Source organism: Microplitis mediator, chromosome 7, assembly GCF_029852145.1.
Source record: "Microplitis mediator isolate UGA2020A chromosome 7, iyMicMedi2.1, whole genome shotgun sequence".
Classification (NCBI taxonomy): Eukaryota; Metazoa; Arthropoda; class Insecta; order Hymenoptera; family Braconidae; genus Microplitis; species Microplitis mediator.
In genome coordinates, this window is record NC_079975.1 from 5,876,235 (window position 1) to 5,894,014 (window position 17,780).

A 17,780-nucleotide genomic window follows, 5' to 3' on the forward strand; every position below is an offset into this window, starting at 1 on the left:
TGGTTATTCTATACGGATAATAAAATACCCGGCTTTGGCAAATAGCCAGCGCGTGTTTCCTATTTTGAAGAAGCGATTATCTTCGCGCGTTCACTATACAACAGACTGTGATGTAGTTATAGCTTATGAGGCTGACAAAAACCAACCACGAGTTGTCGCTGTGTGGCTACTCTTGATCTCAAAACCTACAAGCGCCCGCCAACACTCTCTATAGTGGATAATGACATTTAAGAGGACACATTTCACGGCTTACAAATGCCTGGATTAACGGATTCAACGAGTAGAGTGGTCTCTTTTTTTTCCTCATTCATTCTTATACATTTCTAACCTCTGCATTATATATATCTCAACATCTCTTTTTCCCCATATTTAACCCATATTTTTAGGTAAAATGGAAATAAGATTTTTTTCAAAAAGTTCAAATGAAGATATAGATCATTTTTTTCATATATTTTCAAATTTCCATCTTCTATAATACGTCGTACGAATTAATGACATTATTAACGCACTTTTGAGTTTTAATTAAATAATCTCGAGCAAAAATAATTCGCGTTACAAATGCCATAAGGGCGTACCGAAAAATTTTTTTCGGGAATCGACGTAGTTATGCCTAAAACGGGCAGAAATGCAAAAAAAAAAATTTGTTTGCCCTTATGGCACTTGGGGTACCCACTGGAGGCCATAAGGGCGTACCAAACAATTTCAAATTTGAAAAAAAATTTTTTTCGTCATTTCTACGCGTTTCAAGTAAAAATACGTTGTTTCCCGGAAAAAAAATTGTTTGGTACGCCCTTATGCCTTTTCAAGGGTATTTTTTTCGGAATACGCCCTTATGGCATCAGTAACGCGAATTATTAAGATCTACTTTTTTTTGTCAGGTTAAATGTATCTATATCTCTTTAGATTTGAAATTTTTTCAAATAATTTTGTCCTCCGAAATCTCTCATTGTTAAAAAAAATCTATTGTATCGATATGTCAAATTCCTACAAAAAAAACAATGATAACAAAAGAACATAAACAGTTCCCTCTTATTCTATTACAGTCATATTAATGAACTATTATTAGAAACAGTTTGCACTTACCATCTGGTGCTAAAATAGTTGTTTCTATTAATTTTCCTATTAAAATTGGCATAGACTTACAGTATAAGAAATTAAAACCCATTACAATATAAAAGTTTGCATGAACGCGTCAAGAATGATATTCAAAATATTTTTTATTGAGTCAATATTTCCAGATGAATTGATTTCTACAAAAAAATTTCATTCATTAAATATTTTTTTTTTTTATTTTCTACACATTTTATTATTCATAAAATATCAACCGAACAAAAAATTCGTCTGTTTTACTTTTGTCTAAAATTGAATCTTGATCATTATCATATTTTATTTTAGACAACTAAATAAATTTTTAAAAACAATCGTCGTAAAAGAAAAAATATACATCAGACAGTATTTAATTAACTGTTTATTTGATTATTATTAAAATTATATTATAATTTTCTATATATTTTCCCAGTGACCTCGCTGCCGGACATCTAGGACAAACTTGATAATAATAATTTTAAAATTACAGTGCACTAATTTATACATACAGCTAGTATCCATACAGTATTACATATCGTTAAAAAATAATTGTTTGTTTACTTGTGTTTATCGACATAATAAACTACTATCTCAACAAATAAATATAGCTAAAATGAGTTCAATATATAATTTAAATGGTTTAGCGCCCCTGGGTCACGGTTTATCTCAAAAAAAATGAAAAGCGCTTATAAATTGACTAAATAATTTTAAACAATTATCTATACGATTGATGATGATGATGACAATGACCTCTTTATTAACTTCATATCAACATAATTATTTATTTTACAAAGTAGTTTGTCATTTATTGCACAGTATATATATTAGACCTATTCAAAAAAATTGACAAAAAGATAATTTGTAAGGAATAAAGTCGTCTACAAAAAATATTCTATGACATTTTGTGATAAGTCTGATAGTTTCGCTGGCAAAGTAAAAAGATCTCGAAATTTACTAGAAATTTGACTTCAAACTCAAATAACTTTTGAACAGATAGATTTATCAAAAAATCATAAGATATCTTTTTTGTAGAGCGTTAAATTCCCTAGAAAAATATGTCCTGGGCGAGTTTTTACAATACGCCATTACCGAGGTATAAAATTCCAAATTTAAATGGGAAATACAAAATCGCAATTAGGGAGTAATTAATATTAATATTAAGGGTTCAAATTTAAACAGGCGTCTTCTTTTATCCTACTGAAACTTTTGAGTGTGTCCTTGAAAAAAAAAAATAGTCGATTTTTTTAAATCGGTCTAATATATGAACTTATGATCTCCGATATATATTCGATTCAACAAATTTTTTGAAATTTATCAATATTTCCTTGAATTTAAATTCTCAATGACATCAAATATCTCATACATATAGATATACATATATATAATGATACCACAGCGTACTAACAAGTGTAATCGATAATTCTCTGTGATTATCGATGCCACCTGTCATTGATTACTTTTACTATTATTATGATTATTATTTTATACCGCTTAGAGTCATCATACAAGACATTTAATAGCTTATAGAACTTTATACATTTGTATGTAGTTATTCTCTACTTTGTTATTTGTCTGTAAATATCAACATTTATAATGTGAATAAATGATTATTTAATTAATTCAACTGGTTATTAATATTTATTTATAATTCAACCGCCATATATATGTAAATATTCAATAGCAAAGTAATAATTATATAACATCTATCGGTTGTTTTTCTACTTGACTTACAGCTTTATCAATAACTTTATATTATAATTATAAGTGTATTTGTAGTTGTGGAAATGAACCAATCGGAGGTTACCACGATAAACATAAAGTGCCACGCGTTATTGTGATATCCTACGCCGCGTTAGCACTTTTGCCGCGTGCATAATATATAGACGTCGGTTCGTTGGCTTATTATTTCACTCGTCAATCTATTTATCCAAGTGTATCGATCATTACTAATTACCGCTCGATTTGTCAATATTAAACACTGATGAAATTGTAATTAACCGTCTGGCCAGTTTTTAGTTTTATATTTACACGTATTTCGTTGATTTCTTCATTTATTGATAATCTTCCGCACTGCAACCATGGGAATCATGAGAATATTATTTTTAACGGCGTTATGTGTCATGGGATCTTTGGCTGACATTGATGAAGAAGATGGAATAATGGTGATAACAGAAGATAATTTTGAAGAAGCTATCGAAGATAATCCTTACATTGCTATCGATTTTTGTAAGTATTTTTTATTCAATTATTTTATTTTATTTTTGCATTTATTGTTGCTTCCTTTTTTTAATCAATAAAAAAAAAAAATAAATAAAAGTCAGTAACAAATTTAACAAAATCTCTTGGTAGCTCACACTCGGACAAAAAATTATGGTAACTGTTTTTAATAAGCACTTATGAAATATCAACCCATAACGTTATGATAATCATATCTGATTAAACAACTGAATTCGACCGAATTAAAAATTTTAATTCTGTTATATTCTATCGAATTCTGCAAAACAGAATTCAACTGAATTGAAAATTTGAATTTGAATTAAACAGAATAAAACCGATTTAAAAATTTCAAATTCGTTTTAATTCAGTTTAATTCGGATTCAGAACCAGAAATTGGAGAATTATTTTTGAATTAATCAGAATTAAACCGAATAGAATTATTTAAATTCGTTTTAATTTGGACAAATTCTGGTTTTCCTGCCGAATTAGGCAGAATTCATATTTAAGTTAGGTACCGAATTAACAGAATTTATCTGAATTAAATAGAATTAAAAATTTAATTCTGTTTAATTCGATCGAATTCAGTTGTTTAATCAGGGATGACTTGAAATTATGGGAAACACGCCCATAATTTCTCGGAAAAGTTTCCATAACAATAGGAATTATTTCTATAATTATGGTTAAAATACCTAAACGGAGAGAAATGTCAAGTAAATATTCCTATGCAGCATAGTAATGTAACCATAACTATGCTGCATAGGAATATTTACTTGACATTTTTCTCCGTGTATGGTGTATAGTAATGATTACTATACTCATGGGAATAGTTCCCATAGACACATGGGAATAAACCCTACACAGAAAAAAAGGATTTCTTGGCGCAAGAAAAATTTTGCATTAAAAAAGGAAAACAAAGTTTTTCTTAGGACTAGAAATAATTTCTTGGCTCAAGAAAATTTTTTCTTACCTCAAAAAATTCTTTGTCGCCCCAAGAAAATTTTCGTTTTCAATTCATAATGCGAAAAATTTCTTAGGTCAAGTAAAAATTTTCTTGGAGCGAGAAAAAATTTTTCGCGCCAAGACATACTTTTTTTCTGTGTATATACATTGGAGCGATTCTTAGGTGCGTATGGGATTAAACTCTGCGCATTATGGTAATCATTCCCATACTACTTCAGTAATAATTTCCATACCATGAAGAATTTCTGAATTTTATGGTAATTGTTCCCATAGATCATAACATATGGTAACGGTTACCATGGTTGTATGGTAATGATGACCGTATAGTAGTATAGGATCGATAACTACAATGGCATATAAATTATAACCATAATTTTATAGGAACTATTCCAATTTGGTATGGTTTTTACCGCAAATTTTCTCTCTGTGTACGTCATAAAAACTATAAAATTCAAGTTTTTTGCTTATTACCATTAAAATTTAAACAAAATTTGACAAAAATATTTTTATAATAATGGTATATTTATTTTAGACGCTCCGTGGTGCGGTGATTGTACGACATTTGCTCCAAAATATGTTGAAGTAGCCAAAATGCTTGAAAAAAAAAATTCTAAAATAAAACTTGGTAAAGTTGATGTAACGGTAGAGGAAGAGCTTGCACGTGAAAATGACATACGAAGTTATCCAACAATTGGGTTCTTCCGCAATGGTGTGCCCATAAATTATCCAGGTGAACTTGAGACTGATGACCTCGTCGATTGGTTGATAAAAAAAGCTGGTCCACCTGCCAAAGAACTTAAATCTCTTGACAAAGCCAAAGCATTCCTTCAAGCTCATGATATGGTGGTCTTGGGTTTCTTCAAAAACTTAAAATCCAGAGGCGCTAAAGCTTTCTTAGAAGTTGCCAGCACTGACGGCGAAATAGAATATGCCATAACAAGTAACGAGAAAATATTCAAAGAGTTCAAAGCCAAAGATGGTACAGTCATTCTCTTTAAGCCATTTGATGAAGGTCGCAATGTTTATGAAAAAAAAATATATCCAGACGATTTAAGAGATTTCATTGCTGAGTATTCACTTCCACTTATTGTCGACATGGATCAGAAAACGTCTGCTAAAATTTTTTCTAGCAACGTCAAAAATCAGCTCCTTGCCTTCCTCAGTGAAGAAGCCGGACATTATGACGAATATGTTGAAGAGTTCAGAAAAGCTGCAAAGAAATATCGCGGCCAAATTCGTGTCGTTACAGTAAATATGGATGACCCTCAATTTGCAAGTATGGTGGAATTTTTCGGAATGAAGAAAGATGAAATACCTGCAATGCGTATTATAAAAATGCTTGATGCGGGCATCCATAAATACCAGCCGGAAAATCCTGAATTGCGCCAAGAAAATATTTTGAAGTTTGTCGCTGCATTCTTAGACGGAAAACTAAAGAGACATTTGGCTGCAGAAGAATTACCTGAAGACTGGGATGCAAAACCGGTCAAGGTTCTTGTCGGTAGCAATTTCAATAAAGTTGCCTTAGATAAATCCAAAAATGTTCTCGTTGAATTTTATGCTCCTTGGTGTGGCCATTGCAAGCAGCTTGCTCCCATTTATGATGAAGTAATTTTTTATTTATTTATTAATTAATTTATTGGTTGGTTTTTAATATTAATTTTATGATTGTTTATTTGCATCAGCTTGGAGAGAAGTATAAAAACAACAAAAATGTTGTTATCGCAAAAATAGATGCCACAGCCAATGAACTTGAGTCCGTAGATGTCAAGAGTTACCCGACAATTATTTTGTTCAAGAAGAAAACTAATGAAGTAAAATTTTTTTTATTTATTTACAAATAATTCTTAGTCTTTTTTCGTTTATTAATAAAAAATAACTCATTACAGGCTATTACATTCGGTGGTAATAGAACGCTCGAGGATATGTCTAAATTCATCGACTCTGATGGCGTTTATGGAAGAGAAGAAGAGAATGACGACAAAGATGAAGACAATGACCGAAGAAAGGACGAATTGTAGATTTTAAGAGTAAAAAAAACGTGTTGAATAGTAACTGATATTTTCAGCACTAATAAGTATAAGATCCATTTTCGTTTAAGATGTATACCATATATTTATTGTGAAAAGTGTTCAGAAAAAACATGGATGTAAAAGTTTCTATGAGTACGGTCTACAAAATTTGAAAACGTAATTTATTTGATAATTATTTTTTCGTTGGCTGTATAGTTAATATGACGTAAGGTTCACGAATAGAATATTTTCGTTTATTTTGGATGAATAAATTTCAAGTTTTTATAAAACAATGAGTCGTAACTTTTAGAACAAATTATAATATCCTACTTAAATCAGAGAATAGTCAATGACCTTAGTGATAATCGCAAAAAAGTTCATATTTATAATAAATATACACATATATAGGTATAATATTTTGCTTGACTTGTTCCAGATCTGATCGAAATTGCTAGACTTTTATCATGACTTTTCATTGTTAAATGAGAAAATTAAAACTAATAATAAATTAATGTACTTTAATAGCCAAATGAACTTGAATAATGACGAAACTTAATGTCTTTATGAATGTCTACACTGTAAAAATGGCCCTCGAAAACTTTAGACGGCCGTGTAGTGTGAAATAACGGTGTAAAAAAGTCTCGGTGTGAATTATCAATCCGTGTAATTTTAACACGGTGTAATCTACTTTCCCGGGTCAAAAAAGTTACTTGATTTTGACTTATAATTCTATTGACTTGAATATGACTTTTTTAACGTAAAAATTTAAGTCAACTAAGTCAAATTCAAGATAACGTGACTTTAATTTGACTTAATTGTCGTAAATGGGAACCGAATGAATTTTCGTATCTTAAAATATGAAAACACATTTGGTTTTGACTTGCTTTTGACTAAGTTATTTTACTTAGTATACTCTAAAACCAAGTGTATTATTTTAACACATATTAAATGTGTTCTATGTTTAAGGCCATAAACAAAACTATAGTTTTTTGTAGTCACTTAAAACACGTTTCACAGTGTGTTAAAAATCTATAGATTGCTTATGGCGTTTCAATGTTATTCGGCAAGTGTGTTAATTTCGACTACACACTTGATTTTAGAGTGTACCCATTTACGACAACCAAGTCAAATTAAAGTCACGTTGTCTTGGATTTGACTTAGTTGACTCAAATTTCTAAGTTAAAAAAGTCATATTCAAGTCAAAAGAATTATAGCAGTCAAAATCAAGTTAATTAAGTCAAAAGCATGCCAAATAAGTCAGAAAAGTCAAAATCAAGTTATTTTTTTGACCCGGGTTTTTACACCATTCAGTGTTACTCGTTATAATTTTAATTAATGAGCAACAAAATGATATTGACCAATTTTAACTACTTAATCAATTACTAAATTTACACGCTGACGGTGTAAAAATTTTTAATTTATACCACCTAAATTTAATACGATATTTGGTGTAATTTTCACACCGAGTCATTTGTAAGTATGACCTGAACTGACCGATACGAGGCATAGATAGGCACTGATTCTACTCACAAAAGGAGGTACAGAGAGTAACTAAGGGCAGTAAAGTTGCCCTTCTCTGGGTACACACTTTTTCGGAAACTGTATATATGTAACTGTCTAAGTGTCTATGTATAGCGTAAGTATATAATATATGAGCATCGCTGTAGTACACCAACAATTAGTTTCATAGAAAAAACTCAACATAATTTTCAAAATTTTGTTTCAATATTAATAAGCCAATAGTTTGTTGGGGTCCAGAGGTTAGTAAAGTTTCCCGCGGTCACACATATCGAGTTGAACAGATACTTAGTACACATTACTACGTATCTTGATTTGAATCAATAAATTACACGTGCATTTACAACTGTTAGCTGAAAATTAAGTTAATATGAAATATATATAATAGTATTTAAAAAAAAAATTTACCATATTAGAAAAACGGTTGCTTATAATAAAGATAAGCTTATGATTTAGAGATGGTTATAAGATAGTATTTAAACATGAAAATCCCTTTATAGAACATATATAGATATCCTTAATCTAAAAGTACATTATATATGTTCTGGTTGTGCTGAGAATATAACAACTCAGCGAGGACAGATAGCAATGGATGAATAGATAACCTACTAACCAGCCAAGCATAGAGTATAAAGCATAGGTAAAAATGCCACGCGACCACGTAGAGAGCGGACAAAGACCTGTCGACCCAAAAGAGCCCATAGTTCGCACTACAACCAGATGTCCGGTAGATAACCTCCATGACAACTTGAATTATTCTCGTATGTTTAACCTGACTAAAAAAGTCTTTGGGAATAAGAGAGATAACTTTTAATAGCTTTATTAACTGTGGGAAACGACCACTAAATGTCTATATGAATTTAGATATTTATAAATTATATGTTTACTTAAAATATATTATACGAATAATCGGATATTATTTCATTCATTCATAAAAATTATTATAAACTTCTTATAATACTCGAACCCCAAAAGCCGAAAACTGACCCAAGCAATAGTTACTTTTTTCGTCCCTCATTGGCGCCATCTACTGGCGTCATCTCATCAGCTGACAAGATCTGTTATGGCGCCTTAAATATGACACTTTGTGCCTTGGGAAAATTTTTGACATTGAATACTTTGAAACAGGGAAAAGTAAAATGGTCAGTTTTGAATGAGGAAAAAAAAAGTGACCATTTTTTGGACATGTTATCTAGTGACTTCTTTGTCAGGTTATTTTTGAAATTACGATTGAAGTAGACGTAGCTTGAGGAAAGAAATTGATTAATTGCCTGTGTAAATCTATTCTCACAGATGGTTAGTCGGCTGTAAAAGAAATAGAAAATAGAAAAGAAAGAGTACATGATGAGGGGTAAGAATGAGTATTCCGGCGTGTAAGGGCGTAGAAAATTTGATGAAATTGATGAATGAATGAACCCAATGGCCCGTCGATGAATTGATATGACACACCCCGAGCGCCTCAATCCTCCAGAGACTGATCTAGATAACGTCGGATCGATTTTATCAGTTTCGCACGTAATTACGCGTGTTGGGACACAAAGACCAGTATTGTGGCTTGATTTAAGTGTCTTTATAAGATACAGCACACACCCTTATAAATTTACCCCCCTTTCAATCAGCATATAAGCTAATTTTTTCAATTTTGTTTTATAATAACTAAAATATATTTAAGGAGATGGTGATATTTTTCAGGAATAAAAAAATTTGGGAATTTTTTTTGGGAAGTAGATGGAATTTAAAAAAAATTTATTTACTTGTTATCTGCGATGAGAACCGTGGGATTGAGGATAACAAAAAAGTTCAACGACTATTGTCGAAACTCAAGGGCCTGATGAGGGCCCTCGATGAGTGTGTAGTTGCACATTTTAAGTTTCTATGTAAGGTACTTCGAAAAGTCGATCTTTATCAGCTTGAATTTGATACTACCAAACAAAGTAAAAAAATTGATATACAAAATGAAATTATTGCGTAATAAATATAAGTACAGAGAAATTTTTTTTTTTCAATCTTTATTTAGTTTATGAATGATTTGAATTTTTAAATTTCTACAACTTTCCCCAATAAAAATCTATTCATCTACTGATCATAAAATATATACGTATATGTGTATATTATATATTCTTTTGATAAAGTCAATTTTGAAATTGAAGTTAAATTATTTTAAATGGACTTGAATCTTTAAAAACAAAATTTTATAACTTTTTTTTTTTTTTTTACAATAAACGATATGTGCCGTTCTCTATAAAAAAAATAATAAAAAACTCCTACAAAATTTCAATAAAAATAAGGAATGCGTACGTCGACGAAAAAGTGACGGCAATAAACTAATAAAGAAATAAATAAAAAAATACATAATATATAATAGCGCGGTTTTAAAAAAGGCAAGAATACTTTCAGGTACAATATACTTTCGAATCTTGTTATTGAAATAAAAATAGTAAGAAGTAATAAATAAAAAAATTGTTGGTATATTTAGCGTCTAATTTAGGGAAAATCGACGTCTGGGTACCAGTGGCTATACAGTATATACTAGTTGGTACATAGTTCTCAGCCCCCCTTGGATATGGAGAGCTCTGGTTGGTAACCCCCTACGGTGGGTACCCCCCGTTGTCGCGAACTCAAGGGTTGCTTTAGTATAATCACGGAGGGTATTATTCGTAAGCACCTCGGTACTTGAAGCATACGGTTTGTATCTCGATGGATAAACGCGGTGAGGCATCAAATTGGCTTACATTGCCGATGCGGCCACACCAAGGCTGGATAATGCCACCGCAAAGAACGTCATTGTCCACCAACTTTTGCCTACTCAACCTGATGTACTTTCTCTCCCTTTATTCATCATTCCCACAACACATCCGCACACTCATCAGCTTCATCCAACAACAACTCTCAAGACCTTTTTTTATTATTATACGTTTTTAAGTTTTTTTATCCGACAAATGTTTTCAAACGCGCGTGTGCACAGGTAACAAGTATATACACAATACCAAGTCAACTGTAAATTGTTTTGATTTGATTATCATAATTTTATTTCTTTAATTTAATGCCATTTTAATTTATCATTTATTGATGCGATGAAATTGCGAAGCTAAGAAATTTTAACTTCAATTTTGGATACAAATATTTTTGAAAGTTTTTTCTTAAAGAAAATAAAAAAGAGTACATTCAGTCTTGAGTAAATTTTGTAATCAGTTATTCGAGTGTGAAGTCCTGTAAAAAAAGAATTCGTTCAAAAAAAGTTAATAACAGTGAACTTCCAAATTTGAAACAAATCTGAACTTAGAGTTGATCAGTTTTTGAACTTTATCAAAAATTCAAGAGTTAAAATTTCCAACTTCCTGATCTTGTTCTTAGCTGGTACTAATAAGAGTCAAAAACCGTTCATAATTAGTTTCAAAATTATGTTCTCTTTAATATTTTTCAAACCAGTGAAATTCTCAAATTCAATTATTGTTGCTCAATAAATTACAAGCCTGCCGTAAAAGTACTCAGATAAAAATCATGTTACTATTCAATTTTTTTTAAGTTCTAAAAATGATCGACTCAAAGTTCAAAATTGTCTCTAATTTGAAAGTTCACAATGAACCTTTTTTGAACGGATTTTTTCTACACAGGACGACAAATTTGAAAATATAATTATTTCTAAAGCAAATTTTCCATCCTTGTGATTTTGTGCTGGTATTAATTGAACTAATTTTGAATAATAAAAATCATTAAATTTTTTTTTTTTTAATAAATTACGATGGACTTTTTCATCAAAGAAAAAATGGCTAATATTTGTATTTATATTATGATTATAATAATAATAAAGAGAGTGTTGTAGAGTATATTAATTTAAGCAAACGGCAAAGGTGCAAATGTATATCGTGACGAGCTGTCATAACCGGTATCTGATTGTGAGAGACTGCGAATTAATAAATAATAAAAAATACTATAGAGATATGAATATATATATTCAAAATGGTTATAACGTTGATCACTCAGTAATTTCACGGTTAAGAACAAATGGGGTATTTAATATTCACCGTCTTTTGGTGTAGTCCTTTACTATATCTTAAGCCAGAATACTAATTGCTTTTTATAATAAAGATGAAATCGAAGCAGGTGGATAATTATTATTAAAACTTCAAAATTATTTTCTAACTTCGAATACTCCCTATTTTTTTTTTTAATTATTATTTTTGTAAAATATATTAATATAAAATTATTTTTCAATAGTTAATATGTTAATTTTTATCATCCGACGTTCTCGTTATTTTTTTTTTTAATTATAATAAAAAACTATAGGGTAGAGGTACCATTTATTGCCACTGCTCCATTTTTGGACATTTAATCCTTTATATAAATTAATGAAAAAGTGTAAAATAAAATTTTCATTTTAAATAACTTATTTAAAAAATTGATTATGCGTCCGGTCTTTTACAAATTATTTTTTTTAATTTTTCAAGTGTCCAAAACTGGCCCTAAAGTGGCCAAAAACGGTGCCTCTACCTTATTTACTTGTTTATTTAATTTTAAATTTTTACTTTAAGGCAAAAAAATTCAGGGTTGTCTCTGATCTGCCTGTTGGCTAATTTGTAATTATGCCATTGAAATTTAATCAGATTATTTTTAATCTTAATAAAAAGTCAAATATTGTAAAGGAAATGAGATGATATGCAATTGATACTAAATATACATATGTTAAATAATTTTCGCGATAGTCCAACCTTTAAAGAGTTATAAAAATTATAATATGCAGAGTTCATTCCATTTATCACCTTTCTTATTGTAAGACATTAAAATCGAAAATTACACGGTGTTAAAATCTCGATTTTATTCCACCCTATTTTTTATTATTTTTACTCCTTTAATTTACTTCACTGAAACCCGATGCAAAACTTCGATGCTTGTTGAGATAATTTTACTTCTGAAGTAAAGGAAGTAAATTTAAAATTCATTTTTTCATTATTATATGAAAATAAGTCAGCACAGTCTCGTACTTTATAATTTCTGACCCACTTATTTCGTGTTTTCATACTGAAATTTTTACATGGAATAAAATTCATAAATTTCGGACTTTTTTCAAAATTAACTTTTTCCTAAAATACATTCAACTAAAAAAAAAACACTTGTAAATAATATTAAGCATGAACTACAAATTACACAAGTGTTTTTTAGTAAAAAATAATAAATATGTTCTCAATACTACACAGAAAAAAAGGATTTCTTGGCGCAAAAAATTTTTTCTTGTTCTAAAAAAATTTTTACTTGACCCAAGAAATTCTTTGTATTATAAAGTGAAAATAAAACTTATCTTGGGGTAAGAAAAAATTTTTCTTAAAATTTTCTTGGAACAAGAGAAAAATTTTTTAGGCAAGAAAAAAATTCTTGAGCCAAGAAAAATTTTTATCTTGAATTCATAATACAAAATATTTCTTGCGCCAAGAAATTCTTTTTTTCTGTGTAATATTCTTCTTTCCCAATAAATATAATGTTCAATAAAAGATAAAAAAAATTATTTTCGATCTCAATTAATGCACATAAATTCTAGTCATAAATCTTTGTTATAAATAAATTTTCTCAAGTGTAAAAAAAAAATATCTCATAAATATATTTTGTACAAAACACAAAAACAATAAATCATACTGTGTGATAAAAATAAACACAATACTAGCGTCAACGAGAGAATACAAATGAAGAAGAGTTGACAGTACTGTCACTAAATTTTTTAAACTCAATCCATCAACACATTTCATATAATTATCTCTAACCATATTTAACAACAAAACATTTCATTCACTTTATATTTATACATACACACCATTTCTATTTACGACACACAAATCATAAACCACCGCATCAAACATTACTACATTAAATTATAGTAGAAATTACGAGCAACACTTGGTAGGAAAATTTTAAGCATCACTTGCAATTCTAAAATTTACTTCATTATAATTGTTACCGTCTACTTGGAAAGAAAAAAAAATACCCATGTTCACAATTAAATCATTTGGGTTACATCTGTCCCTGTTCACTTCGCCTTGTTGTCTTCATGTCTCAACCCATACATACTGTACACTATATACTAGCAATCGTCATCCTACTTACAAGCTATAATACGTAACGTTAATCTAACCGTGTCCCAACATTGCAAACCACAAGCAGACGCATTACTTTTGTCATGCTGCATTACACTTCTTGACTTCATATATATACATTTGCATACTTACTCGACACTTTGGGTCTCTATACACTCTATCTTTTCCCTTTCTTGCACTATTACTACTTGCACTTTCCCTAATACTTACAAATTATTACTAATACATATATATATAGATATTTATACATATAAAATATAACCGACTATTTGCCTCTATTACGCGGGTTAACGCACCGAGTTTACTAATTTTTTCTTTTCACGCCTCGTAACTTTTACAACATATTTTTTTTTATTCCTATTAATAGTGTACTTACACCATAATATTACACTGTAAAAAATCACAGGGGTAAGTCCAAGTGGTGTAGGTGTTAAAATCGGCGGTGTTGAATTTACACACCGAAAGAGGTGTGAAAATAACACCGCCACCGGTGTAAATATTCTAGACCGGTGTTAAAAAAAATTCCTCGGTGTGAAAATTACGCCGCCGCTGGTGTAAATATTCTGTACCGGTGTTAAAAAAAATCTCCGGTGTTAAAATAACGCCGCCGCCGCCGGTGTAAATATTCTGTACCGGTGTTAGAAAGAATTCCCCGGGGTTAAAATAACGTCGCCGCCGGTGTAAATATTCTGTACCGGTGTTAGAAAGAATTCCCCGGGGTTAAAATAACGTCGCCGCCGGTGTAAATATTCTGTACCGGTGTTAAAAAAATTTCCCCGGTGTTAAAATAACGCCGCCGCCGGTGTAAATATTCTAGACCGGTGTTAAAATATTTTACTTTGAGAATATTTTTACTTACTCGACGCAGTTTACCCCGTTTTTACACCAGTTTAACACCGGTATTTTAACACCAGACGGAGTTAAAATGAGTCCATTTTTAACACCACTCTTTTTACAGTGTATATACTTTACATATACACTACAAAAAGAGCGGTGTTATAGCTTTATGTATTTTCAACACCGAAAATATTTTAACACGAGGAAATAATATTTACACCGACGGTAGTGTTAATTTAATACCGAGTATTTTAACACCTACCCCGCTTGGACTTATTCCGGTTTTTTTTTACCCTGTAAATTTGAATTTTTTTCCTTTTAATAAATTATAAGTTTAAAAAAAAAATTTTTTTTTTAAATACATCTGCCAAGGGAAAGAAAGTACTTACACATATGTTCATATATACATATATACTATGTGTATGTATATATATTTCTATGCATGTATGTATGATGTAGACAGAAATGATAGCAGGGTAAAGTTGAGTGACGACGAGGGAAGTGTGACGGTAGCCAAGTCCTCATTAGCGCATTCCGGTGCGACACCCGCGACTCAAAGCGTCGTAAAAACAGCTGAGATGTAGCAAGCGTCGCGATGCAACCGGCATCAAGTCGACGCCTAACTTACAACATAAAAAAAAAATGAGATGAAAAAAAAGGACTGAAGAGTCTAATGAAAGTAATAATATATTTTTTTGTATATAAAAAAAATGAATTTTATTTCCAATGTCGCGACACTTTTATATCTCTGTAAACTCATCTATAATCTTATAAGAGAGTCTAAAGTATTTTATTTGACACTTATAACAAGCATACGCAATTTAATTTGTCGTCGGAAACATGGAGGGCTGGATTTTAATGTATATAGAATGTATAACAGTTTCCAATGATGAAGAGGAAGGAATAAATAATAAAATAAAATAAAGAATTTACAAAAAAAATGTCGTGGATCTGGGGGTGATTTAGATCCATGTTAAGCCTGACAGTGTTTATAAATAGTGAAAGCTGTAGAGAAGATTTGTCACACGTCTCTCGATCGACTCTTTTTCTTTTGACGAACCACAAGTGTGTGCTAATTTTATTGTTGCGTAATTTAGAAATAGAAAATTAAATTTACGAGCTTTGTATGCTTGGGATTTTTATTTTATATTCGTTTAATTAATTCATTCATCAATTTATTATTCTGTTAATTAATTATACTGATGGATAATAAATTAATTTGTATGCTTTGATATATTATCAGGGAATAAATTCATTTAAACTCGGATAATAAATTTTAAAATTTAATTAAATTACTACAAGAGCATTCCTTCATGATTTTTCTTTTAATTTATTGTTTAAAAATTTTCTAGCTACGATTATTTAATTTCAATCATTCACAGTAAATGCATTTTTTTTCTTAGTGTATTTTTGCACAAAAAGTAAAAAATATGTAAACAAAAAAATTTTTCAAATTTTTATATTGAGTCCGTTCTGCCCCACAAGAAAGTTTCTTTTCTAATTGGGTCATTATTATAAAATTCTTGATTGGTAGCTAAAAAATGTAAAAATAGGGAAAGTAAATTATAATCATAAAAATTTTGTTTTTTACTAGGCCCATCTTACCCTCTTTCCTTATATATTTAATAGATTAATCTTAAGGTAAAAATTTTCTAATTTCTATTTGAGGAGAAATAATTTTTTAAACCAGTAAATTTACTGAACTCGGAATTTCGGGAATCAAAATTTGAATTTTTTCTTGGCTCTCCAAAAAATGAAATTTTCGAAACTTTTGTGGTAAATATAATAGACAATATAAATAAAAGGTTTAAATTTAAGCAGAGAGAGGCGTTAGCTAGTGTCAGTATCATGAGCACTGACAACTATTTACTGCTACATACTACTGTTGCTAATGATGCCCCGCGGCTAAGTTAGAAAAACTGATTTTGAAAAACGCCAAGACGCCCATAACTGGTGACTGACAGTGTTGCTTCCAATGACCCTATTAGCTCTGTGCTCAACAAGTCTCGCTCGTCTCGATCCACTGTCGCACCTCGTTCCCAACTATCTACTCAGCTTAAGCGAAAAAAAAATAAAAAAAAATTGACGCGAAAGGTGCCGACGAAAAAATAACCGTTGAGTAATTTCTCAGCGCTCTCTTCTCAATACAACACACTTACTACTACACACCACTATAAACTATTCTCATAACAGAAAATGAGTACATAGTGAGCAAAATAAATTGTTAAATAAATAATTCATCGAATCTATTGACAATAACAGATGTTATTTTTTTTTCTTTCATTTATTGACGAATAAATATGTGTATTTAAAAATAATACTTGTGTCCTCCAATAAAATTTTATGACTTTTTAAAAAAAAATATATGATAATAGAAGGACAAGTCAATCATATTTCATTACGGCACACAATTTACGGTGACCGAAATTATGCAATGATTTAAAATTAGAAAAAATCGAGTCTTATACAGTAAAAATAAAACAGGGGTAAGTCCAGTCGGTGTAGGTGCTAAAATTTTTGGTGTTAAATTTCAAAACTGAGAGCGGTGTTAAAATAACACCGCTGAAGGTGTAAATATTCTTTACCGGTGTTAAAAAAATTATCACAGTGTTAAAATATTTTTCGGTGTTGAAAATATTTAACTTTGTGAATATTTTTACTTACTCGATCACTACAGTTAACTAGTATTTTTGTTAATTAATTAAATTATTGGTGGTTGCAATGGTAGGCGTAAAATTGTGTAATTTTTTAATTAATTACGTACAACATAAATAGTTATTTAAATAAGTACAGAGCAAAATTGAAATTTCCTCCAGATAATGTTCATTAAATCATTATATTTTTAACTTCCCGCTAAGAAAATTGTAAATTTTCAAAAACACGGACGTTATTAAAAACTCATTCAAATCTTAATTTTGATCACTGACATTGATTTCTGCCTCAACACATTTATTTCAGAGAACATAATCGATAATAAAAATTTAAAAGCCGCTTCTTCATTAATGATTTTCGATTCTTAACTTTTCAAACTCTAGCATAAAACGTAACTTGTTAGAGATTGAAAAGC

The 17,780-nt window shown here is 30.1% G+C and overlaps 1 protein-coding gene across 1 annotated transcript; it reads left to right on the top strand.

Annotated features, from left to right (window-relative positions):
• Positions 1 to 2,948: 2,948 nt before the first annotated feature.
• On the top strand, positions 2,949 to 6,568 carry LOC130671552 (protein disulfide-isomerase-like). Its single transcript, XM_057475510.1, has 4 exons — positions 2,949 to 3,312; positions 4,796 to 5,871; positions 5,949 to 6,077; positions 6,153 to 6,568. Exons 1-4 carry the CDS (start codon positions 3,165 to 3,167, stop codon positions 6,282 to 6,284), a joined length of 1,485 nt encoding a protein of 494 aa, XP_057331493.1. The 5' UTR covers positions 2,949 to 3,164; the 3' UTR covers positions 6,285 to 6,568.
• Positions 6,569 to 17,780: the final 11,212 nt, after the last annotated feature.

What these genes read in the sequence shown, in the direction of transcription:
- LOC130671552 (XM_057475510.1), top strand. Translation starts at nt 3,165, where the DNA reads ATGGGAATCATGAGAATATTATTTTTAACGGCGTTATGTGTCATGGGA. An exon ending in TTACATTGCTATCGATTTTT is followed by an intron (nt 3,313 to 4,795) that starts GTAAGTATTTTT and finishes TATTTATTTTAG; the next exon opens with ACGCTCCGTGGTGCGGTGAT. An exon ending in TCAAGAAGAAAACTAATGAA is followed by an intron (nt 6,078 to 6,152) that starts GTAAAATTTTTT and finishes AACTCATTACAG; the next exon opens with GCTATTACATTCGGTGGTAA.